The 26,114-nt window shown below is 43.0% G+C and overlaps 1 protein-coding gene across 1 annotated transcript in view; it reads right to left on the reverse strand.

Annotated features, from left to right (window-relative positions):
* LOC311234290 (heterogeneous nuclear ribonucleoprotein L-like) overlaps positions 1-25,921 on the reverse strand; it is a gene marked incomplete at its 5' end in the record, with an annotated part of 108,602 nt that extends 82,681 nt beyond the window's left edge. The window contains one exon of the mRNA XM_084321426.1: positions 25,673-25,921. Within this exon, the coding sequence (XP_084177552.1) occupies positions 25,673-25,921 (249 nt within the window). The remainder of the gene's footprint in view (positions 1-25,672) is intronic.
* Positions 25,922-26,114: the final 193 nt, after the last annotated feature.

The raw sequence follows: 26,114 nt of genomic DNA on the forward strand, positions 1-26,114 counted from the left end.
ATCAACAATTCGAGGAAGTTAGCGTAACATTGAAATGATGAGTGTCGTGGAAATATATTATCATACCATTGTGGTATTGTATGAGAGGGCGCTGTCATCAGATATCAACGTAGTATGTTTCTCTTTAAGAGAAGCACACATTAGCCAGTCAAAACAATTTGGTTATGATCTATGTTGATCCTTGCTATAAGGCCATAAGTGACATTGTTATGGGATCCGCTCTGTTTTCCTTGTAAAGCAGCCATAATAGTCATTTCAGCCAATCCTCAGGGTGATTTCCAGTTCCTTCCACGTCATATGTATATATTAATTTTGTATTAACGGTCTTGGGGGACGAGAGATCGTCCTCACTTGGTGAACGGACATTTGTTTACATGGTCTGATCTTCAACTGTGCATTCCTTAACAATTGATCTATGTGAGGAATTAAATCTATTTTCTATTTCCTTATTTCAACTTTTGGACTCAGAACAAGTTATTGCTCATTATTATATTATTAATCTCCCATAACATGAGCAAAAACGGGCAAGCAGCGAATACGTCCTTGCACTCATTTCCTAATGATATCGTGCTCCACAAGCAATGGGCCAAGTTAGTTTTTGGATTTTTGCAAAGACGAAGGACTTTATAATGCTGCGGTGATTTCCTGGCTGTTGCTAAAGAAGGGAGCTAGCCTGTACCAAGTCTTCGGGACCGAAAGAAAGTATCGAATCAGTAAGTACATATGTCATAATTAGTTAATTAGCCGTAATTAATTTTATTAATAATTAATATAATTAATTTATTTATTAATCAATTGTGTCAATAGTGTATTAGCGTTAGCAGTACTCCTCCGTGTGTGTGTGTGTGTGTGTCTGTGTGTCTGTGTGTGTGTGTGTGTGTGTGTGTGTGTGTGTGTGTGTGCGTGTGTGTGTGTGTGTGTGTGTGTGTGTGTGTGTGTGTGTGTGTGCATTTCATATGGGAGTTGAAGCTGAGCCATTGGCCATTGATTCACTGTCAGGGTTATATTTATTATGGACAGAAGTTGTCAAATCATTACTCAGCAACTGTCAACTGTCTGCACATGTGTCAATAGTGTATTAACGTTACAATTTTACTGTAGCGTTTCTGCGTTTTTCCTCTGTGCTAGCGTATCAACCATCTCTTAGGTAGGCTATAGTGCAGGTGGGCGACTGTCACTCAAAGCGCATTGCGAGTATGGGCGGAGCCCAGCCAAAAACAGCTTGGACTTTGAAAGGGCAGAAAGTGGTGCACCAAAGTACTTGATTAAAAATACAAAACAGTGAATTTTATTGAACAGATGTGTTCCATAGACTCACAGGAATTGTGTAAAATTGCCCAAAAAGTGAAAAATAGCGGACCTTTAACGATGCATGCAGGACTACTGTACCCACATTGCAACACACCTAACCCCTCCCCCACCTAACACCTTCTCCAGGTGAGCTGCAGGGGATCGGGATTTGTGGCTTTGTTATTATGATGTGAGAGACAGTTTACAGTCGCTCCGTGGTACAGTATGTGTGTATTGTGTGTGCGCTGCCCTCAGTCAGTCTACTCCGTTATGAGCGAGCAGCACGAGCCTGTCTGACTTGCGACTGAAATAGATGCATTCGTTAGAGAAATTCAATAATCTAACAGTTATGCCATTATTATGTCTTATGTGCGCTGGCAGCCAGCCTTTATTAAAAACCTGCGACTGAGTCAAGTATGTGGGAGTGAGGTGCAGGCGGAAGTGACCATCTTTCTAAATAAAATACCCGGAAGACTAATGAAAATAAAATACATTCAATTTTAAACGACTTTATTCTTTCTTTGCGGCCCGGTATGATCCACGGCCAGGTACCGGTCTGCGACCCGATGGTTGGGGACCTCTGCTATAGACCCCTCTCTCTATACTCTGTTATGTGCAAGCTTACAGACTTGCGGAGCGCGTACTGGAGTAGATGCCTTATTCTATGCCTTATTCCAGCCAGCCTTTATGCAACAGAGATACACTTTCAATTTTGACGGAGAGAAGATAATCTCCCAATTCAGATAAATTGAAATAATACATTGGACAATCTAACAATAATTAACATATTTACAAGTCGTATTAAGTTTTGCAAATAAGGAAACACATTTCAAAGCACTCAAAATTGCCAATATCTCAATTTCGACCTCGCGCAACATTTTGGGATTTTCTGAAGAATCGCGCGCTCCGGCATAATCCGACCTAGACCGCGCCACGTCACATAATTTGTATTGTTTGAGAGATCATTAGAATGTGAAATGGGCAGATTGTGACACGGCGGACCACTTGGAACAACGTTAAGTGAAAGAAGGAAAAAAACATGGATAACCAGTTTTCATTCGGTTAATGACAGCTGGCTGAGTTCCAATATATAGAGGGAGATGCTCTTTGGATACAAGGCTGGATGATCGAAACAGAAGAAGAAGGAGAACGGGTGCGTTCCAAAAAGGAAAACCAACTTGTGTGTTAATTTAAAAAAATTGCCATCACTATTAAAGGTAGAATCTGTAACGCCGTCAAAAAGCGACCTCTAGGCAAAAGAGCCCCACTTGGTATTGCACTTTGTTTAAATGTATTTAGTTTTGGTCTGATGTGTGGGTTGGAGTTGAGTGGGGACAGAGGATGAGTTGATATTGTTGGCCATACCTCAGGCTCTCTGAGAGGGCTGGAGAAATTCACAGCATAATAAGTTACTATATAGCCTACCTATACATACAGTATATATCATTACCAGTATATACTGTATATATACATTATATAATATTATATTATAGCTATATACTGTAGTAACTAGGGGTGGGAAAAAGAATCGATACGTAGTAGTATCGCGATACTTTGCGTGGCGATACTGTATCGATACAGGGACGCCAAGTATCGATATATATATATATTTTTTTTATTATAAGGAAGTTGCATTGTTCATTTCAATACCTGTAATAGTACAGTAGTCCACACACACACATGTGCATTCAGTTAAGTTGGAATATAACTGTAATACAAACAGTTCAGTTTGTCAGGTACATGCAACACAGATTACAGTGTTTACATCTGTCTGCTTGAGAAAATACCATGTTCTGCAATAAAAATGATCGAAGTGAGATGAACAGACTGAACTTTATTTTATTAGATAAAACATGTTGACAAAGTTTTACAACTTTGCAGTTGAAAAAAGGTAATAAATAAAATGTGATAAAAAAAAAAGAAAAAGAAATCCGCAATACTCAGCGTATCGCGATATATTTAGTATCGCGATACTATCGTATCGTGACGCAAGTATCGCGATCGTATCGTGACTAAGGTCTCTGGCGATTCCCGCCCCTAGTAGTAACTTATTATATTGAAAGATTCTCTCTGAGCCTGAGGTGTGGCCAACAATAGCAACCCCCCCCCCCCCCGCCCTATCCCCACTCAACTCCAACCCACATTATCAGAGCAAAACAAAACATGTAAACAAAGTGCATTACCAAGAGGTGCACTTTTGCCTAGAGGTCACTACAGGATGCACAACCCATGTGTAGCAGCCGACCCCACCTTCCTCCAGCGTAGCTGAAGAATACCCATACGAACGCATACACACACACAGTCCTCTGTATCTCACCCTTACACACTGAATACACACATCATGAGACATTAGACTGGGTGCTTCAGCGCTGTGCCACGGAGAGACAGAGGCAGGGGAACAGAACAGCAGCATAGCTGGATCTGCCAGGACAAGAAAGGAAATCCATATCTTGGTTTATATCGGTCTCTCTGCGCCTGCAGGCGGCCAGCCTGACGCTGAAGCAAGGTGTGAGAATGTGCTGGCGAGAGCAGTGCTTCAGCTTTAGTGCTGCAACCTGCACCACGACCACACAACTAAGAGCAATAGGGAAGGATGTGGAACAAACAGCCACAATTATGACAAATAACAACTGTGAAACACTAGAGAGGACATGCTGGTGGCTGTATACAAGCGTATGTGTGCAAAGTGTGTTTGTTTTATGTTAGGACTACGGGTGGAAATTAGCCCTGTGCTATTCCCGGCATATTTACGTCCTTATCATGCTGTGATGTTATGCATACACTCATGTAAATGATGTTCATTCATTTGCATTGTCCTTAATAAACAAATCTTAATCTTTTTTTTATCCACTTTTTCTCCCATTTTCTATTTTTCTCCCATCCCAATTTTCGTATCGTCCAATTCAACCCTCCCCTGTCTTTGAACGCTGTTTCTTGCCTCCCACAAGCCGGCTGCAATGTGGACTAAGTCATACATAGCACGAGTCCCCTCCGATACTCAAGGTAACAGCAGTCGCATCTTTTCACCTGCGCAGCTCGATCTCTCAGTGGCGAGGAGTAACGCGTGGGAGGCTCACGCTGCCCCCGTCGCTTCCTGATTCTACTGCGCAGGCGCACCAACCGACCTGTAGGAGTCGCTGTCCACAACGCCCGATCCCCACCCATCAGTTTCCCTCCCCCTAATACTGCCAATGTGTATTAGTGCGGACGACCAGCTAAACTGAAAGCAATGTGGAGCGCTGGGCTCTAACAGGGAGGCGAACCTGTTCGAGCCCAGTCTCCAGTATTCGTGGTGAGCGCCTTGCCCACTGCACCACGTAGCCACCCTAACAAATCTTAAAAGTCTGTGTGAGTTTGGATTCAGCTCTCTCTCTCTCTCTCTCTCTCTCTCTCTCTCTCTCTCTCTCTCTCTCTCTCTCTCTCTCCCCTCTTCACTGTCAAATAAAACAGACATCACTCATCACTGGTGCAGCACGTAGAAAACGGCTTCTAAATGTGTGGAGACTGATACGTATAGTCTGCTGTTCTTGGTTGTAGTGTTGTCGTGAGTTGTCCTGGTGTCAAGGATTCACCTGGATTCATTCTGAACATTCAGTGAATAGTCAGTGAATAGTCAGTGAATAGTCAGTGAATAGAACATCTTTAACCCTTTCTTTCACTACCACACTACAGACGGTTAACCTTGCACTACCACACTACAGATGGTTAACCGTAGTGAAAGCATTAACCCTTTGTAGAAATAATAATAATAATAATAATAATAGTGAAAGGGTTAAACAAAAGAACGAAAAGAAAAAGAAAAAAAGAAAAAGTAACAAAAGAGAGGTTGCAGTAAATGGTTGTCACTTCATGTCAGTGGACAGTTAGGTAATGGCATCGCAACCACAGGAGACACTCGCAGAACGTAAAACGACCACCGGTTCGCTCTACTACTAACACTAACACTAGCTTAAATTACATTACAAGTGGTCGGCACTGCAGTCTGTATATCTATACCAGCCAAGTGGAACAGGGTTCACTTTGCAGTGCCCCATGGACCAGCAGTGGCCCCTGAACCTGAGGTTGAGAAACATGTTGTAATCAACATGTCATAAAAGCAGTCTGTCATCATCACACAGGCTTCAACACATCTTCAATAACTTCCTCCTTTCCTCTCTTCTTATGTCACTCCTCATCGTCCTATCTATTCATTCATTAGTTACACATTTTGAGTTGATATTATTTCAACATTTCTCCCTCTGTTAATAAACGTTTAGATGTAGTTAAAGATTCAGTACAATGAAAATCTTTTAACAGAAAGTATGTTGATGTAAAATACATATATATATATCAACAGAATCAAGCAATTTTTTCCGATATCCAATCTGCTTCCTCTGAAATATCAAATACACATGGGTTACTCTCATTGGCCCATCAGTCACATCTACATATTCTACTGTAAGCTCACTGACAGTGTAGGCCTGCACTTAACAGTCAAGCATTTATATAGTGTCTAGTAGTGAATAGAAGGCCACGCCTGCTCAGCCTACTGTTATATCAAAACAAATGATCCGAAGCTGTAAAAATGATACTTATGACATTAACATTCCACAATAAGCTTTGTATGACAATCATTGTACTAGACACAAGTCAAGGCCATCTTTGATTTCCTTCCAATGGAGATGTTTGGGATGTACTCGTGTTTACATCTAAAAGTGTATTTGTGCACATGAGATGTAGCGCCTGTCACTTCCCAAAAAGTGTATGTGTATTGTGTGTGTGTGTATTGTGTGTGTGTGTGTGTGTTTTCTTTGTCTAAAGTTCAATAAATGCATAATGTCAATGTCAATGAATGATCATGTTAAATAATTGTGATCAATATTTACCAAAATAATCATGATTATGACTTTTGCCATAATCAAGCAACCCTTGATCAATGCGTGTGTCTGTCTGTATGTGTTTGTGCATCTGCCATTTGCATATGTGTGTGTGTGTGTGTGTGTGTGTGTGTGTGTGTGTGTGTGTGTGTGTGTGTGTGTGTGTGTGTGTGTGTGTGTGTGTGTGTGTGTGCGTGCGTGCGTGCGTGCGTGCGTGCGTGCGTGCGTGCGTGCGTGCGTGCGTGCGTGCGTGCGTGCGTGCGTGCGTGCGTGCGTGCGTGCGTGCGTGCGTGCGTGTGTGTGTGTGTGTGTGTGTGTGTGATTTTACAGCCTCTGATGCGGGACTGAAAACATCAAGCTTTTGGATTAATTGGGACGCTTATCACGTTTTAGTTTTTTTCACGTTTTCCCTGTTGTTCTGTAAACTACCACACGCCTCCTCTGATACATGTGGAGTCGCCAGCCGCTTCTTTTCACCTGACAGCTAGGGGTTTCAGAGAGAGAACGTAATGTGTGCAGAGGTTCATGCTATCCCCAGACCACCTCCATGCTGAACAGGCGCTCTGACTGAAATAGACAAAAATCCAATATACAGTAGTGGACATTATGGCTCCATGAGGCGAATTTGTAGAGTGAAGATAGTTGGATATCTGTACCAAGTTGTGTGTAAATCTGACTTACGGCGTAGGAGTTATGACCTTTCAAAGTTCAAGTTCAACGTTTTTTTATCATTCAATTTGGGCTGTGGGGGTGCTTAATGTCTGAAGGAGTCGACTGAAGGCTTCTTGTCCTCTGCAAAAGCATGCAATTGGTCCACTGATGGATACATCTTGATATTTGTCTAGTCTAGTGTGTTCATTAGATGGGTGAAATCCTCTTTCAGTGCCTCTGTGCCTGTACATGCGTGCATGCATGCGTGTACGCATATACTTGTATGCTTTCCAGAGCTTTGCCTTAAGGGTTTGAAATTACCAGTATGTGTCTGTTGGCACAAGCATACAGTACATGATACATCTCAATGTGTGTGTGTGCGTGTGTGTGTGTGCGTGTGCGCGCGCGTGTGTGTGTGTGTGCGTGATATTTGGGCCTGAGTTTAGTCAGTAGGGCAGTAATGCAAAAACTGCATGACCACAATAACTGGAGGCATACTGCAGGGCTGGGCACAATACATACATAACTGACATTAATAAATAAATGTTTTACTACTAAATTACTAATTCATTACCAGTAGGAGTGTAACAATAGATACACACATTTTCAGATTCAATACGAATTTCAATTAGATTTTTGAATCTTTATGTGTGAAAATTTATTAAAGCGCTCTGATTATAGAGCATACACTGTGTATACTGTAGGTATACTAGTTAGTAGACAGCTAGATTTGGCTGGGGGAAATACAGATGTTATTTCAACTTCGCAAACAATGAAGATTTGCCTTAAACCTACTGCTAATAGCAGTAGCCAATAGCCATACCACACCAGCACTTAAACTAAGAGAAAGGATGAGAGACGTAGGGGAGAGAATGAGAGGAGAATTGTCTTACACTGTATTGAACACATACACTTATTATCATCAGTGTATCTGTCTGTCTGCCGGGCTGTCTATCTGCCTCTCTATCTGTCTGTCTGCCGGGCTGTCTATCTGCCTGTCTGTTTATCTGCACGTCCATCTGTCTGTCTATCTGCCTGTCTATCTGTCTGTCTGCCAGGCTGTCTATCTGCCTGTCTGTCTATCTGCCTGTCTGCCAGGCTGTCTATCTGCCTGTCTGTCTATCTGCCTGTCTGCCAGGCTGTCTATCTGCCTGCCTGCCTGGCTGTCTATCTGCACGTCTATCTGTCTGTCTGCCATGCTGTCTATCTGCCTGTCTATCCGTCTGTCTGCCAGACTGTCTATCTGTCTGTCTACCTGCATGTCTATCTGTCTGTCTGCCAGGCTGTCTATCTGCATGTCTATCAGCATGTCTATATGTCTGCCAGGCTGCTAGGTCATATTTGGTATTCATGCATTGAGATTGAATTTAGGCCTGTTGTTTTCCATTATAAGCTAATTACCATCACTGTTCTGTTCTGCTTGAATAGAGACACCTGCACCATGTTATCTACACACACACACACACACACACGTGCACACGCGTGCACATGCATGCACACACGCCTACACACACATGCAGATTAACACAACAACATAAATGTTTAATACTGATTTCCTACTACCTGTTGAGAGGCTCCTTGCTTAGGCCCCCTCTCATGTTTATCACACACACACACACACACACACACACACACACACACACACACACACACACACACACACACACACACACACACACACACACACACACACACACACCAAAAGCTATCTTCCTCACTACAGGTGATTCTTTATATTAAAATAATTATCGAATTCACCATCACCATGCACCATGCACCATGCGGTAAATTCACATACCGGTAGATAGATAGATACAGAAATCAAGCAATAGCAAATTCTTGTAGGGACTGATTACATTATGTTAGACTAAGATAAGTTTGGATTTAGTTGTAGTTTAGTTTTAGGTACTTAGAACTTTGAACAAAGGCTATTGGAGTAGTGGTTAGCAACCTAGTGAGCTGAGCTCAACACAACTGCACTCAACTGCTAAAGCACACATGGAAATACACTCAATCGAAAAACTGCAATAGTACACGCATGTCTATTCTTGCATGCACATCCATTTATAAAGACCCACAAGCACACACTGAGAGAAAAGTCACCCTAAAAGTTGATACTATCAACATTTGTTTATTATGTCTTATTGTCTTTATATATTCAATATGTATTTATTGATTTATTTTAATTTTATATACAGTATGTATATATTTTCTATTCTAGTGTTTTGTCTTGTTATAATTTTTACATTATTGTAAATGAGGGCAACCTCAATGATCCTTCGAGATTTAAATAAAGGTTTTGAATGAATGAATGAAAGATAGGTTTGAAGCCTTCAATGAGGATGTCTATAAAATAAAGGCCTATTCTTGTATTTCCACCTGTGTGTGTGTGTGTGTGTGTGTGTGTGTGTGTGTGTGTGTGTGTGTGTGTGTGTGTGTGTGTGTGTGTGCGTGCGTGCGTGCGTGCGTGCGTGCGTGCGTGCGTGCGTGCGTGTGTGTGTGTGTGTGTGTGTGAGAGTGTGTGTTTTCAAGATTCAAGAGTTTTATTTAGGGATGCCCCGATGTTTTTTGTCACCGATACCGATCACCAATCGTCTATGAGCCATATCGGCTGATACATTGCCGATACCGATCGTTTTTGGTTTTGGTATAGCAGCTGTCAGTATTATACTGTAGGTCTAACACAGGCCTTCTCAAAGTCCGAACTCCGGTTCAGATCCGGACCGAACCACAACTGTCTCTGGACTCTGAGCAAATTATACTTTTCATATGTATTATCTGTATTATCTGCGAGACATCGCCACAACGCAACGAGTCAAAATTCTCCGCTCTCTCTAATACAAGCAGCGTCTTTGCATGTCCGACTGCTCCACTGTCTGTGTGTGTGTCTGTCTACTCTGCTTTGGTCCAATCACATTCCCCCATCCACATACAATAAAACACATGTATAATCACCACCTTCTCTTCATTTTCGCTGCATTGAATTACAGGTCACTCTTTATGTTAGCTAGCAGTTAGCTGACGTTGCTAGCTGCTAGTAACATCAACCAGTGTTTGACTAGCTAGCTAGCTACCTGGTAGATCGAAGCCCATTATAGAATAATAGAAGATAATATGATAGAAGCCCATCTCCTACTGTAAATAACCTGCACACTGTGTGTGTGTGTGTGTGTGTGTGTGTGTGTGTGTGTGTGTGTGTGTGTGTGTGTGTGTGTGTGTGTGTGTGTTCTTAACATTTATTTGAACATAATTGGACAATGCCATGCATTGTTGCCACTCTCAAACTTAAACTGGTGACTGAACCACGACAGTCAACATAACATATCAAAGTGCTTGACTTAAACATAACATATATCAAAGTGCTTGACTTAAACTTAAAAGTCTCTTCTAACATACAAAATAACTGTGTTCCTCAATATACATTTAACATATTACAACGTAGGCTATGTGTTACAGCACTACTTTTGGTGTCCCCCCCAGGAATTGCTCTTGAGAAAATGTAATGTAATTGTCCCCCCCCCAAAGGTGATATCAGATTTTCGCCCCTGACGTTAGCGTAATATGTTACTAAGCTGGGCCAAACAGCAGTTCAAAGTGGAGCAGTCCTCTCTGTGCGGGTTTACTTTTGTTTTCATTCAAGTTGATTTTGAACAATGGGATAACATTAGGTGAATGGGAAAGGCTGAGACTCCTCTCTCTGTCTTTTTCTCTCACGCTCCCTCTCTCTCTCTCTTTAATCGTGAAAATTGTGATATTTCCTCTGACAATAATTCAATCAAAATCTCAAATCATGACATCCATAGTGAGCAGATCTACTGTACCAACACACAAACACACTGCAGTTTATCAAAACCCTTCCTTTGCATCTAAATCTTATTATGTCCAGGCTTTTGAAGAATGGTGTCTTTCACTGACCCGAGAAGAAGACACTGAGATATTGATAAATGACAGCCGTTAATCAGAATTAGCAGTGTGAGCAGGTGCAGTGAGATGTATAAATTCCGCCCGCCAAAAGTTTGTGTGTGTGTGTGTGCGTGTGTGTGTGTGTGTGTGTGTGTGTGTGTGTGTGTGTGTGTGTGTGTGTGTGTGTGTGTGTACAACGGTGGCTGTGTTGATGATTATGTCATGAAATTGGGTCCGTTTGCTTATTTTCCATAATATTTACAGAATTTGAAAAGATTAGATTTTCAAAGCGTCCATAGTGGTTTATTTCTTGCCATTAGGGGGTTAGGGTTACCCAGACAGAAAGATTAGGAGAAGGTAAAATCTCATCCCTGTGCCCACCCCAACACTTGCTCAGTGTTGGGAAACAGTCCCCTAACCCTAACCCTAACCCCAACCCTAACCCCAACCCTAACCCCAACCCCAACCCCAACCCTAACCCTAACCCTAACACAAACGGGAATATAAGGGGTTACAATTTGGAAATCTTTGGAATCTTTGATAGATATGTTGAGTTAGGTTCATAGTGGTATTCATAAAAAAAGAATTGGAACGAAATATTACAAATTAAGTTTTTTATGACCTTGAACGTGATGCAATATTTTCATGCACTGACATGCCAACTCTGTCAGTTACCTAACAAGGCACAAGGGTTAACTCTTTCAGTGCCACGCCTGGTTTTCCGTTTTACCGCTTGAATGCCACCATCGGCACCAATGTTAACGTTAATATCGCCTAATCTATGTTTTAAATTATGGCTATGTGTCTAATCTGCCCATCGCATTATCAAAGACTATTTTCCAGTCAGTGCTGTGAAGACAGATTGTTTTTTTATCGCGTCGTTTCCGTTTCAGAGCAGTTAGAAAAGCCCCCGTTTTGATATAAAAAACAGCTCATTCTGGAGCATTCTATGAAAATCGTCTATTAGTGGAATATTCCACAACGTTGATATTCGTCTGCCTTTTTATGAATCGTTTTCAAATAAACGCTAGATGATCAATATTATACGTGCACGCAAGCACATTACGGCCGCGCACTGATAATCGCTCCGTTGATTTCCTCTTGGACTTTTACAGTGAAACCGAAAGAAGACATTTCACAAAACAGCTTATAACTTCATCAAACTTACTCCGATTATCCTACCACTGATAACATAGAGTCCTTACCTGACATCAGATGGTATCCAACTGGTATATTCCAATTCCTGATCACCATTCGAAAAAATCGATACGTGTATGGATCCAACGCGACACAGTAGATCTCCATTATCCGCGGGGCTCTGAGGCTCCAGAATGAACTGTGGTAACCCCGGCTGGATCAGTGAACTGGAAAATGTGGAGTACCGGATTTTTTTCCCCATTCATTTTCATTGAGTCCATTCCAAAATCACTTATGTCATCTGGGAGACGACAGGGGGCGCTTTTTTCCACAGTGATCACCGGCACAGCTCGGCTATAGTCGGGTAGGCTCGGGTGATGCAATAATTTTTCAGATCGCAAAAAAAATTAAAAATTAATAATTCCGAGAAATCTCGTGAGTGGCACGCAACCACCTATAAAAAAACCCGAGAAATCTCGTGAGTGGCACTGAAAGAGGGACATCTCTTTGAAATAAATGACATTTTACAGTTTTTTTCTGATTTCTTAAAATTATTATTTTGTATTATTTAACTATTGCACTGCACTGGCAGTTCAACTGCATTGAACTGAACTGAATGGAAAAAAAGAAACCTCATAACCTAACTGGCAGTGAACATTGAACTACACTGGCAGTGGCACTGTTTGCAGATGTACTGTTATTAAATTAGTTAAAAACATAATTTTTTATTGTTTTTTTTTGTTAAATCCAAAGGAGAAAATATAAAATCAGAGAAATCCGAAAACGGGAAAAGATAAAAACGGATTTCATAGGGCCCTAGTTAAGGTGAGTTAATAAATTCACTCTGAAAATCTGCTCCGCTCTGATAAACTGACTCTTTGTTCAGAGCGTCCAGTGTGCACTCAGAGCCCTCAGAATTTCAGAACAACTTGAGTGCGCTCGCTCTGACACTGGTTGTAAATAGGTATGAGTGTTGTATGTGCCTCCCTCAGTGTTTCCCATTAATTACATAGACTGATACATTGCCAATAGTATATCCAGTATATTTTTATATTTTCTAAAAAATAAACCAGTAACCACTTTTGCTTCATTTCTTTGATGGCTCAAATGTATGCTCTAGTCTAGTCGATTTTGTGTTTTGAGCACAAAGTTCATCATAGATCTGGCCTCTTTATTTTGCTCTCAAAGTGCACCAGATTGATGCATTTAACTTTCAAATGTACAAAAAAGAAAATGTCAGGGGAGCGTGCCCCCGGACCCCCCTAGAGGGTCCGAGGTTCACCCACCACAGTCTCACAAAATCCTGTGGGAAACACTCTCCCTGTATTGTAAATAGTTCATATGTGTGTTGTCACTACTGTATGTATAATTGTAAATAAGTGTATTTATGTGTTAATATTTATTTACCTAATTTATGTGCAATCGTTTCATTTCAGCTCAGTGTAGAGAAATGCACGGATACTAACAACCACCTTACTGCGGGCGTTTATGACGACACTGTTGACACCACGTATCTGTGACACGTGCGCCCCGCGGCAACACTAGTAGTTTTGGGGGGCCTACCACCCCCCCTGAAAAAAATCCTGAATTGGATTATGTGTGTGTGTGTGTGTGTGTGTGTGTGTGTGTGTGTGTGTGTGTGTGTGTGTGTGTGTGTGTGTGTGTGTGTGTGTGTGTGTGTGTGTGTGTGTGTGTGTGTGTGTGTGTGTGTGTGTGTGTGTGTGTGTGTGTGGGTGGGTGGGTGGGTGGGTGGGTGGGTGGGTGGTGTGTGTGTGTGTGGATTAAATACATCAAGCTTCTGGATTCATGTTGACACCTTGGGGGTGTCTTTTCATGTTCCGCTGTTTAAACAAATTGGTTTTGAACTAAATGAGCAGCAGCTTCATAATGTAAACAAGTCTCTGGTGCAGCACCTGACATTAGCCAGCTTGTTTATTCTGGATTTGGAGCCTCATTTATAAAAGTGTCTTCCTCTTTGATGTAGAGACACTGAATTACACAACGTATTCAAAAACACACAAACGTCTGCATTGGTTAATATGAATTTGTTTGACGATTTCCTTCCTTCTTTATTTATATTTTTTGGGTGCAGTGCAGACACAGGGTATTTCATACTTAAATATTTTAACTAACACTAAACGTTTGCCTCTATGTGTGTGTGTGTGTGTGTGTATGTGTGTGTGTGTGTGTGTGTGTGTGTGTGTGTTTAGTTTGTATGTAGTGTTTGTGTGTGGTGAGAGAGAGCAACAATTATTGTGTTAGTCTTTCCAAGACTGCAGCAATGCTCTCTCTCTCTCTCTGTTTTCCCCCCTCCTCGTTCCATATCTATCTGTTTCTTTCATCCTCTTCTCTCTCTATATCTCCTTTCTCTTTCTCTCTCTCTATCTCTCTCTCTCCCCGCGTCTCTGTCTTCATGTTCAAAGCAGGCGCTAGGATCTATAAATATAGTCTTTCTGTGCCGCAGGCTACAAAAGCACCCACTGCAATCCATGACGTTCCTAATCGCTTGAGCGTGACATTTAGTCACGGTTTCACTCATCATCCATAACTCCCTGTCCTTCTCTCTGTCTCCATCTCTCCCTCTCTTTCTCTCCTTCTCTCTCTCTGTCTCCATCTATCCCTCTTCCTCTCTCTATCTCCCCCTCTCTTTCTCTCATTCTCTCCTTCTCTCTCTCCCTGTCTCCATCTATCCCTCTCCCTCTCTCCTTTTATCTCTCCATTTCCCTATCTTTATCTCCTTATCTCTCTGTCTCCATCTCTCCCTCTCCCCTTTTCTCCCTCTCCATCTCTCCATTTCCCTATCTTTCTCTCGTTATCTCTGTCTCCATTTATCCCTCTCCCTGTCTCCCTCTCTTTCTCTCCCTCTCTCTCTGTCTCCATCTCTCCCTCTCTTTCTCTCTTTCCCTGTATCCCTCTCTTTCTCTCCTTCTCCCTCCCTCTCTCTGTCTCCATCTCTCCCTCTCTTTCTCTCCTTCCCTGTCTCTCTCCCTGTCTCCCTCTCTTTTTCTTCTTCTCTCTCTGTCTCCATCTCACCCTCTCCTTCTCTCTATCTCCCTCTCTTTCTCTCTCTCTGTTGAAGAAAGATGAAGATGGGGTTAATTATCTTACTAATCCATGCTCTCTTCCTTTTTTCCTCTTACAGTAAATCTCTTTTTCTCTCACCTCCTCCCCCTCGTTCTCAAGCATGTGCATGTACATAAACACACACACACACACACACACACACACACACACACACACACACACACACACACACACACACACACACATCATATAAAAAACCGGCAGACTCATTTTTCAAACCCTTGTATCTCAAGAGGGGGAAAAGAAACAAACCTTCTTTTCAGATGAACACCCATTAATCATTGAGACTCTACACAGGCAACATGTTCTGTATGGTTCCATGAGAATTTATGAACATGGGAATATGTACTAATACACATGCAGTAGTACATTATGCACCCACACGTATATGCCATCTTTCCTGCAGCACACAAGTACACACAGGCCCTCATCGCCCACTCTCTCTCTCTCTCTTTTCTCTACGCCTCACACCCCTTTTCTCTCTTTGCAGGAGATTTCTCAAAGGTAGAAAGATTAACATAATCCTAAATTAGCCCACAGTAGAAGACAGTTGATTTAGTGTGTGGTTTTTACTCCATTAGTCTGTGTGCATTACATCTGCTTATCGCAGCATTTATCATTCCCATTCTCTCCCCCCTCTCTCCATCTCCCACTCTCTCTCTCTCTCCACCACCCATCCCTCTCTCTCTGCCCCCCCTCTCTGTCCCTCTCTCTCTCTCTCTCTCTCTCATGGTTCATATAGCGTCTCAGTTAGCTGATGTCCTTCCAGTCCTGATGAGTCAGACACAACTGACCTTAGAGAGAGAGAGAGAGAGAGAGAGAGAGAGAGAGAGAGAGAGAGAGAGAGAGAGAGAGAGAGAGAGAGAGAGATACACAGACAGGGAAAGAGACAGAGAGAGAAAGAGACAGAGAAGGGGAAGGTGGAATGGTTAGGAGAGGAGAGTGAGGTATAAATGACCAGTGGAAAGGATGAGCTGCCCTCCAGCCTAGATGTTGCTGTCCATTATGCGGACAAATAGTACAGCTGCTGTCCCCTGCATCCCTCAGTGAGGGCCAGTCTGCAGCCTTCAGACTGGTTTACACTGAAGCTGATAGGAGGGTAGAGAGAAGCAGCTGTAGTCCCTTCCAGGTCTGTCACTTGTTATCACAATAAAGCAGTGCAACACAGGGCCTGGGACCTTATACTGTATAATATTTATGATATAGAGGACCTGGGACCTTGTATATACTGTATAATATGTATGATATAGAGGACCTGGGACCTTGTATACACTGTATAATATGTATGATATAGAGGACCTGGGACCTTGTATATACTGTATAATATGTATGATATAGAGGACCTGGGACCCTGTATATATACTGTATAATATTTATGATAAAAAGGACCTGGGACCTTGTATATACTGTATAATGTTTATGATAAAGAGGACCTGGGACCTTGTATATACTGTATAATATTTATGATATTGAGAAACCGGGACCCTGTATATATACTGTATAATAATTATGATATAGAGGACCTGGGACCTTGTATATACTGTATAATATGTATGATAAAGAGGACCTGGGACCTTGTATATACTGTATAATATTTATGATAAAAAGGACCTGGGACCTTGTATATACTGTATAATGTTTATGATAAAGAGGACCTGGGACCTTGTATATACTGTATAATATTTACGATATAGAGGACCCGGGACCTTGTATATACTGTATAATATTTATGATATAGAGGACCTGGGACCTTGTATATACTGTATAATATGTATGATATAGAGCAGGGGTTCCCAAACTTTTCAGGCCGGGACGCGTCTATATTAATCCCAGCCGAAGAGTGCAAGAGCGCTTCCGCATTCTTCGCCGCGCATGCGCATGAGGTCCTCGCTTAGTTCAGACGCCCCATTCAACACGGTTAATCACAAACTCGAAACTCCGTTAAGCTCCAGAGAGAGAGGCTGAAAACCCACAGTGGGTAGGGTTATAATAGAAGAAAGTGTAAATAATATAATTAACTCTGAATATAATAATGACGAAAAATAAACAGGATACACAACAAGGTGCACTACATATAACCTCATCTCATGCACCTTGTTGACGTGTATCCTGTTTATTTTTCGTCATTATTATATTCAGAGTTAATTATATTGTTTACACTGTCTTTCTTCTATTATAACCCTGCCCATTCCCAAATCATATTCAGAAAGTATCACAGACTTCTATTGACCAAGGAATTAGTTATTATTAGTAAGACACAACATTTCCGTAGTAATTGACCACCAGACTCTTTCTCTTAAGGCATTAACTGGGTTAATTAATATAAATGTTATATTGTAACTGTCTAGTTACACATTGGTTCCGAAACATGTATGTTCCAGGCTGCAATTAAAACTTTGAATCTGAGAGAGCTCTGGTCAGCGAAGCCGGCGCCGTTCGCGACCTCCATGTTTTGGGGCTATTCATCAGAAAACTCGGATCCGCGATTCGGCTCCTATCCGTCGGGCAAGAACTGTGGGTTTTCAGCCTCTCTCTCTGGAGCTTAACGGAGTTTCGAGTTTGTGATTAACCGTGTTGAATGGGGCGTCTGAACTAAGCGAGGACCTCATGCGCATGCGCGGCGAAGAATGCGGAAGCGCTCTTGCACTCTTCGGCTGGGATTAATATAGACGCGGCCGGGACCCAGAAAATAAGGCGTCAGAGAGCTGCGGCCCAATGCACATCGTCAGGCTTCTTTTTTTTTGCCAGGCGACCGATTTTTTAAGCCAAATATCACGTCAATCCTATTAGTTCAAGTTAGTTATTCATTTATATGTGCTATTTATGAGAGGGCTAACTTGTTGCAAAATAATAATGATAATAATAATAGCCTCATTAAAATACTATTGTTGCTTCGGTTGTTTTCAGCGTTTTATGTGCATAATCTGTTATTTAGTTTGAAATGTTCGTTGAAATAAGTAGATTTTTCGTTTTTGTTTATTTATTAAGTTAATATAAAACCATATAGTCACATTTTAGAATACAATAGAATAGAATTTTAGAATACAACTAGAAACACTGTCCTGGCCTGCTTCTAAGTTCAGTGACCTGAAAAAAAAAAAAAAAAAAAAAAAAAACTTTTTTTTGGAAATCATCTCGCGGCCGGCCCTCCCGTGGCTGCTCGCGGCCCACCTTTGGGTCGCGACCCCGACTTTGGGAACCACTGATATAGAGGACCTGGGACCTTGTATATACTGTATACTATTTATGATATTGAGGACCTGGGACCCTGTATATATACTGTATAATAATTATGATATTGAGGACATGGGACCTTGCCATTTCATATAGTTCATGATAATACCGGTATAAATTTGTATAGGAAAAAAAGTAATCTAATATTCACGATATAGCGGCGTGATGACGTGTTGACACATGTGCACCCTAGCTCGCATAATAGCTTTTCTGGCTGGATTTCTGTTTGCTATGTGGTGTTTCTACATGTGAAGCACCCAGTGGTGCATTGGTGATTTCATACCTGGTTGCACTGTGTTTTTATGACGCCACGTGCACGCATGCTCCCGGGCACGTGCGCACGCTCCCGCGCATGCGCATACATGTTCCCTCGCGTGCGCACAGACTAAAGACAATGCCTAATTGCCTCTAGGAATGGAATGTAACACCTTTCATTCACAAGTTTTGTGTGAATGTATCTGAGGACGTATTTGAACACACCTGGCGACCTGAGCTATTGTTATGCAAAGTAGCCAGGTGGGTACTTGGCCAGTTGGCGCATCAGTCTAGTGCAGCGCATTCCTGTGTGCACGCGCGTACACATCTGTGCATGTGCGTGCGCGTGCTTCTGCTCACAGAGCCGGTTGCTCGGCGTGCAACCCCGTCCCATGACCAACGCACCCCTGGAAGCACCTCACTCACTCATGCACTCACTCACGGTTTGAAACTCTGCCTCTAGTGGCAGCTTACAGGCATGACACTTTGACTCACATTCAGAGAATCTGCCCTCACGCTTCACATCTATGACGCTGTGTGTCCATGTTTGTCAGACAGTACTGGTATCTACTGGGACTCATAGTCGGTTCAGTGTCCATGTTTGTCAGACAGTACTGGTATCTACTGGGACTCATAGTCGGTTCAGTGTCCATGTTTGTCAGACAGTACTGGTATCTACTGGGGGCCTCATAGTCGGTTCAGTGTATAGCTCTATGGTATAGATAGGTGTGTCTCTACACAGCCAAGGCCCACCCAGCACTAGCTGACACAGACTTAGAATGGACACAGACCCAGGATGTAGATAATATTCACTTCCTGTTGGTCTATGTCAGTTAGGGTAGGTTGGTAGGAAATACAGGATATGCTGTCACATAAGTGTCTGCTATATATTATTTCTTGCTATATATATATATAATTTATTTTTTTGCAGTCAAAATCCCCAGGATCAAACTGGTACTTGTGTGTGCAGACAATAACATTAGATGCCTGTATTGATGCACCCCCCCCCCTCCCCCCACCCCAAAATGCATTACACTCCCCCATTTAGGAGACCAATTAAGATGCACTGCAGAGGAGAGAGGGAGGGGGACAAACACACAGAGAAAGACACAGAGAGAAAGAGTGAGTGAGAGAGGGTCAGACAGACAGACGGACAGACAGACAGAGAGTCAGACAGAGTGAGAGAGAGAGAGAGAGAGAGAGAGAGAGAGAGAGAGAGAGAGAGAGAGAGAGAGAGAGAGAGAGAGAGAGAGAGAGAGAGAGAGAGAGAGAGAGAGAGAGAGAGAGAGAGAGAGGGATATGGGGGACCCTGATGTAAACAAGACAAACGTCTTTCTCTGGTCTGCATCCCCTTAACAATTGTGTGTATTGACTGAGCCCATACTGTATTGTACACATTCTGCAATCTGTTAATACAGTTTTCATTCATTCATTCATTCAGAGAGAGAGAGAGAGAGAGGGGGGGGGGAAAGAGAGTGGGGAAGAGAGAGAAGGAGTGCAGGGAGGGGTAGAAGCGCGTTAAGTGAGTCTCCCACATTAGAAAATAAAAATCAATACCCAATTTCTAGAGAGAGAGAGACAGACAGACAGACAGACAGACAGACAGACAGACAGACAGACAGACAGACAGACAGACAGACAGACAGACAGACAGACAGACAGCTGTGATAAGCAGATGTAATACACAGGCTAATGGGGTATGCCATGCTCTCTGAATCAATAGTCTTCACCTTAAAGTATTAAGGATTAGCTTAATCTGTCTGCCTTTAACACATCTCTCTCTGGCTCTGGTGGAGCCATTGGGAATGTATTATAGATGTCTGATGATGGTCTGATGAAGGTCCCAGCGACTGAAATGTCACTGTTTAAAATAAAATCAGCTTTCTTTTGACAGTCATGGTTCTTCCTTCATGGATTCCATCTTCCTTTTCATTTAGATTTACCCTACAGACTTATTACTGTATTATGAATGTCAAAATACACACACAACACAACCGAACACAAACATACATATATATACTCATGCACATAATATGCATGGGTGAAAATGCATGCATGAACAAACACACACAATTACTCTAAGTCTCATGCTATACATGTTAAAACAATTCCCAAAGAGCTGCCTCAGCGTTGCTGTTTTAATAACATAGTAACATCTCGTTACCATGGAACATGTGAAGAGATGTTTTACCGTGTATAGTTCACCGTGTTGCCTGTTACTGGGAGCGTCGCTCGTTTACATAGTTGGAAAAATAAGTGTATTATCATCTTCAGTGATGCTATGATTGATAAACCATGAGGAAATCGTTCTGTATTGGTGTCAGGGATGGAATTCACTCCATATCCTGTGGCGAGGTGCAGTGGAGGCTAGTGGAAAATTACTCACTGACCAGAATTTACATGGAGGCCTATGGTGAAGGTATGGCCAATATTGACCTGCATCAAGGCTGTGCCCAGATGTGGACCCTCCATCCACTGGTAAATATGGCTGCTTTTTTATATAACAGCTTTTATCCAAAGCGCTTTACAAGTTGTTCCTCACATTTTACCCATTCACTCACACATTCACACACCGACGGCGGAGGCAACCATGCAAGGTGCCAACCTGCTCATCGGGAGCAATTAGGGGTTTTAAAGTGTCTCGCTCAAGGACACATCGACATGCTGCCCGGGAGGAGCGGGAATCGAACCGGGAACCTCCAGATTGCCAGACGACTGCTCTACTACCTCCTGAGCCACTGTCGCCCCTATAGCCTGGTCAACTGTATACCCTTACTGGTCAACTGTACAGCCAGCCTTACTGGTCAACTGTATGGCCTTACTGGTCAACTGTATGGCCTTACTGGTCAACTGTATAGCCTTACTGGTCAACTGTATAGCCTTACTGGTCAACTGTATGGCCTTACTGGTCAACTGTATAGCCTTACTGGTCAACTGTATAGCCTTACTGGTCAACTGTATAGCCTTACTGGTCAACTGTATAGCCTTACTGGTCAACTGTATGGCCTTACTGGTCAACTGTATGGCCTTACTGGTCAACTGTATAGCCTTAAGGCGCTCCCATAGTCGAGCAGACTGTACACAGAGCAGACTCCGCGGATGTCCGCGCGGACTCTTGAGCTTTGATCTCAGCGGACAGCAGACCCACAGGTGCGACGCTCCTATTTTCTGAGGCGCGGACATCCGCGCCGCTGACTTGGTGTCACACAAAACGCTGCTCGGCGTTTTGGTTGACATCGAACTGCATTTAATGTGACGCCGCGCGAGGGATTGGTGGCGCGAGGAGAGAGATGAGCCCGTGAAGCGCGCTCTCTCTCTCTCTCTCTCTCTGTCTCTCTCTCTCTCTCTTTCTCTCTCTCTCTCTCCCTCTCCCTCTCTCTCTCTCCCGCTGATAATGTTCCCTCTGATCTGCCAGTACAGTAGAACAGACAGAATTGTGGGAAATGTAGTAAAACTGGTGCGAGAAATGTAGGAAATAGACCGCGGACGTCCGCTGAGATCTGCTCGACTATGAAAGCTCAAAGAGCCGCGCGGACATCCGCGGAGTCTGCTCTGTGTACAGTCTGCTGGACTATGGGAGCGCCTTTACTGGTCAACTGTATACCCTTACTGGTCAACAGTATGGCCTTACTGGTCAACTGTATAGCCTTACTGGTCAACTGTATGGCCTTACTGGTCAACTGTATAGCCTTACTGGTCAACTGTATAGCCTTACTGGTCAACTGTATGGCCTTACTGGTCAACTGTATAGCCTTACTGGTCAACTGTATAGCCTTACTGGTCAACTGTATGGCCTTACTGGTCAACTGTATGGCCTTACTGGTCAACTGTATGGCCTTACTGGTCAACTGTATAGCCTTACTGGTCAACTGTATAGCCTTACTAATTTGGTGCTGTGAACACATAACTGTTGGAACAAGACCATCCATCTCCTTAATCAATTGCCTAATAAATGATGACATCAATTGTGTGTGTGTGTGTGTGTGTGTGTGTGTGTGTGTGTGTGTGTGTGTGTGTGTGTGTGTGTGTGTGTGTGTGTGTGTGTGAACGTAAACCATATACAAATACAATCATAGAAATGCAAATCACCGTTACTGAGGACATACAGTACGTGTGGGCGATTGTGTGCACGTGCGCTTGTGTGCATGTGTACATGTGTGTAGGGTACGGGGTACAACATATGTGTGACACAAGGTGCAGGCAACCTATGTTTATACATGCTTACTGTACAATTATAATGCAGAAGATGAACTATAAGGTCAATTATATACAAAGCACACACGCACACACACACAGGTACTCTGGTTGAAACGGAAGTTTTGCTGAGATGATACACAAGACTTGACTAGATTTGACTAGAATCGAATAAAATAGAACAGAAACGGGTTTGACAGGTTACAGAGAGATGATCGGGGAATTAAATTAAATAACACCGAACACATTCTCTCCTCCAGAGGCTATAGGCTCACGCGTGCACAAACACGCTGATAATAGTGTTGCGACATTGTACAGTATCAAGCGTGTGCGCACACACACACACACACATTACACACACGTTACACATACACACACACGCAAACACACACACACACACACACACACAGACACACACACACACACAGTGACGGTATATGGCCTAAACGGCCCCTCATACACACACACTCTCTCTCTCAGTGTCCTTCTCTCTCTCTCTCAGTGTCCTTCTCTCTCTCTCTCTCTCTCTCTCTCTCTCTCTCTCTCTCTGAACTCCAAGACCACGTGACTGAACTCAAACTAGAAAGAAACAGACTAAGAAATGACGTAAACTCCATGATCAAAACTGCTAAAAAAAATTTCATCAATGACAAAACCGAGGAAAACAAAAATAAACCACGTGAACTTTGGAAATTACTCAACAATCAACTAGGCTGCAGTAAAAAACTCAAAACCAGGTTCTCAAACATAAACATAAAGACGGACAACACGCTCATCACAGACAAGCTGGATGTAGCCAATTACTTAAACACTTTCTTCACAAACATAGCCACAACACTGGTAAACAAACTACCCTCCCACTCAGGGCAGTATGGGGTAGAACACATAGTAGCATACTACATGAACCTAGGCGTCCACAAAGACGACTTCAAACTGGAAATAGTAACTACAGATGAGGTACTCAAAAAACTGAGCGCCCTCCAACCAAACAAGGCCACTGGCCATGACAACATCCCCTCCAAATTCCTCAGAGAATCAGCAGCAGCCATCACCCCAGTCATCACACACATAATAAACCTCTCCATAAAACAGGGACACGTCCCCAAGGACTTCAAAATTGCGAGAGTAACACCCCTGCACAAAAAGGGCAGCAAATTAGACCCGGGTAACTACCGCCCTGTTTCTATCCTTACATCCATCTCGAAAGTCATGGAAAAAATAGTATACGAACAGATCGAAAAGTACCTCGCGGAAAAAAATCTAATCTACGAATTCCAATCTGGCTTCAGAACATCCCACTCCACTGACACATGCCTTCTCTACTTGAACGACCACATCAAACAAGAGGTGGACGCGGGCAAATACTGCGGCATGGTCATGCTGGACCTACAAAAGGCCTTCGACACTGTCAATCACACCATTCTGATTGACAAGCTAAAAGCAATTGGTTTTGATAGTTTATCAGTGAGCTGGATACAATCCTACCTGGAGGGGAGGGAACAGATGGTGGAAGTAAACGGTACCCTATCCCCCCCCCTCACAGTGAGCTGTGGTGTTCCACAAGGAAGCATACTAGGACCGCTACTATTCCTAATTTATGCAAATGACATGTCGTCAGCTTGTGACTGCAACTTGTTCCTGTTTGCGGACGACTCAGCCCTGCTGGTCTCTGACAAGAACAAGTTACAGGTTGAAAAAGCCCTCAGCTCGGAACTAGGCAAAATCTGCATATGGCTCGCCGACAACAAACTATCATTACACATGGGCAAAACAGAGTCCATTCTCTTCGGTTCAAATAACAAACTCAGCAAGACCGACGGCTTCTCGGTTACAGTGGGTGACAATATTATCACAAGGAAAGATGAAATTACCTACCTGGGTTCCATCCTAGAGGCTAATCTTTCCTGTGACAAAATGGCATCCAATGTAATAAAAAAAGTCAACCAACGAACGCGATTCTTGTACCGGATCTCCTCTCTGGTAAACAAGAATACCCTGAAGACTCTAGCAGGAGCACTCATTCAAGGGTACTACGACTATGCTTGCACCTCATGGTACCAAAGCACCTCAAAGGCACTAAAAAACAAATTACAAACATCTCAAAACAAGCTAGTCAGACTACTACTTGACCTGACTCCTAGAACCCACCTCACCCCTGCCCACTTTGACAACCTAGGATGGCTTAGAGTAGACGACAGAGTACAGCAACTTGCAATGGGCCTGGTCTACAAGATACACTACGCGACCAAGGTACCCATGTACATGTCAAAATACTTCCCAAAGGTCAGTGAATACCACGATCACAACACCAGAGGGAGCTCCACAAATCATGTAAAACCCAGATTCGGCTCAAACAAGGGACTAAACACGTTTCGCAATTATGCCACATCAATGTGGAACGCCCTGCCTAAAGCTGTAAAGGAATGTGAATCACTACCCACCTTCAAAACACTCTCAAAAACACCTACGTGAGACTGCAATTCGAAACTGGCCCCTACAAATGTCCTAAACTAGTTGTACAGTAAATGACCAAGTAAGGCTTTGTCAATATTCCAATGTACAGTGTAAAATGTGTGTGTGTCCCTACCCAACCCCCCCCCCCACCTCCAATGTACAGCCCTCACCCAACCCACCCAACCCCACCCCACCAACCTCCTCCAATGTACAGTTCTACGCCAAATGTATATACACTCCTTTTCTGGACACTTTTGTATCACAAACAGTACTGTATTTGCAAATCTGATATGTCATAAATGTATAGATGTAGCAGTACTGTCTATCTGTATGTCATGTATGTCATATATGTTATGATGAATTGAAAATGGGGGACCCTGGTGGAAACAAGACGAAAGTCTTTCTCTGGTCTGCATCCCCTTAACAATTGTATGTATTGAGATGTACTGTACTGTACCCATTCTGCAATCTGTTAATAAACTTTTCAATCAATCAATTCAATCACCTCTCTCTCTCTCTCTCTATCTCTCTCTCTCTCTCTCTCTCTCTCTCTCTCTCTCTCTCTCTCTCTCTCTCTCTCCTCTACTGCGGGGGTTGCGTCTCCTCTCCCTCACCTTCTTCCCCGCTCCACTCTGCTCTCCGCTCCACCGGGCTCCCCGGTTGTCCGCTGCCGCTGCTGCATCCCCGTTATTATTACCGGCGACCAGCCCCCCCACAGACCCCGAGTCCGAGTCCTCTCCCTCCTCCAGCTCCTCCTCTCCTTCCTCCATCTCTCTCTCCTCCGTCTTCTGCCGCTTCGCCGCTCTCCCATACTCTCCTTCCAGTTCCTCCTCGTATTCCCCTCTCCCTTCTAAAAGCGACATAATAATAACAACGACACGGTGCTTTTAGTTGTTGAGTTGACAACAGTTTTTTTTCTCTAATGTCAACACCACGTAGGTAGGTACTGTAGGTAGAATAAATGTTCCGTTGGCAAGTAGATTTTGACCAGGCTGGAAAAAGCGAATCCTCCTCCTGGTACAGTATAGTGGGTCAGAATCAGACAACTGTCTTCGA

The sequence above is a fragment of the Notolepis coatsorum genome (assembly GCF_963971535.1).
Source record: "Notolepis coatsorum genome assembly, chromosome: 9".
NCBI lineage: Eukaryota > Metazoa > Chordata > Actinopteri > Aulopiformes > Paralepididae > Notolepis > Notolepis coatsorum.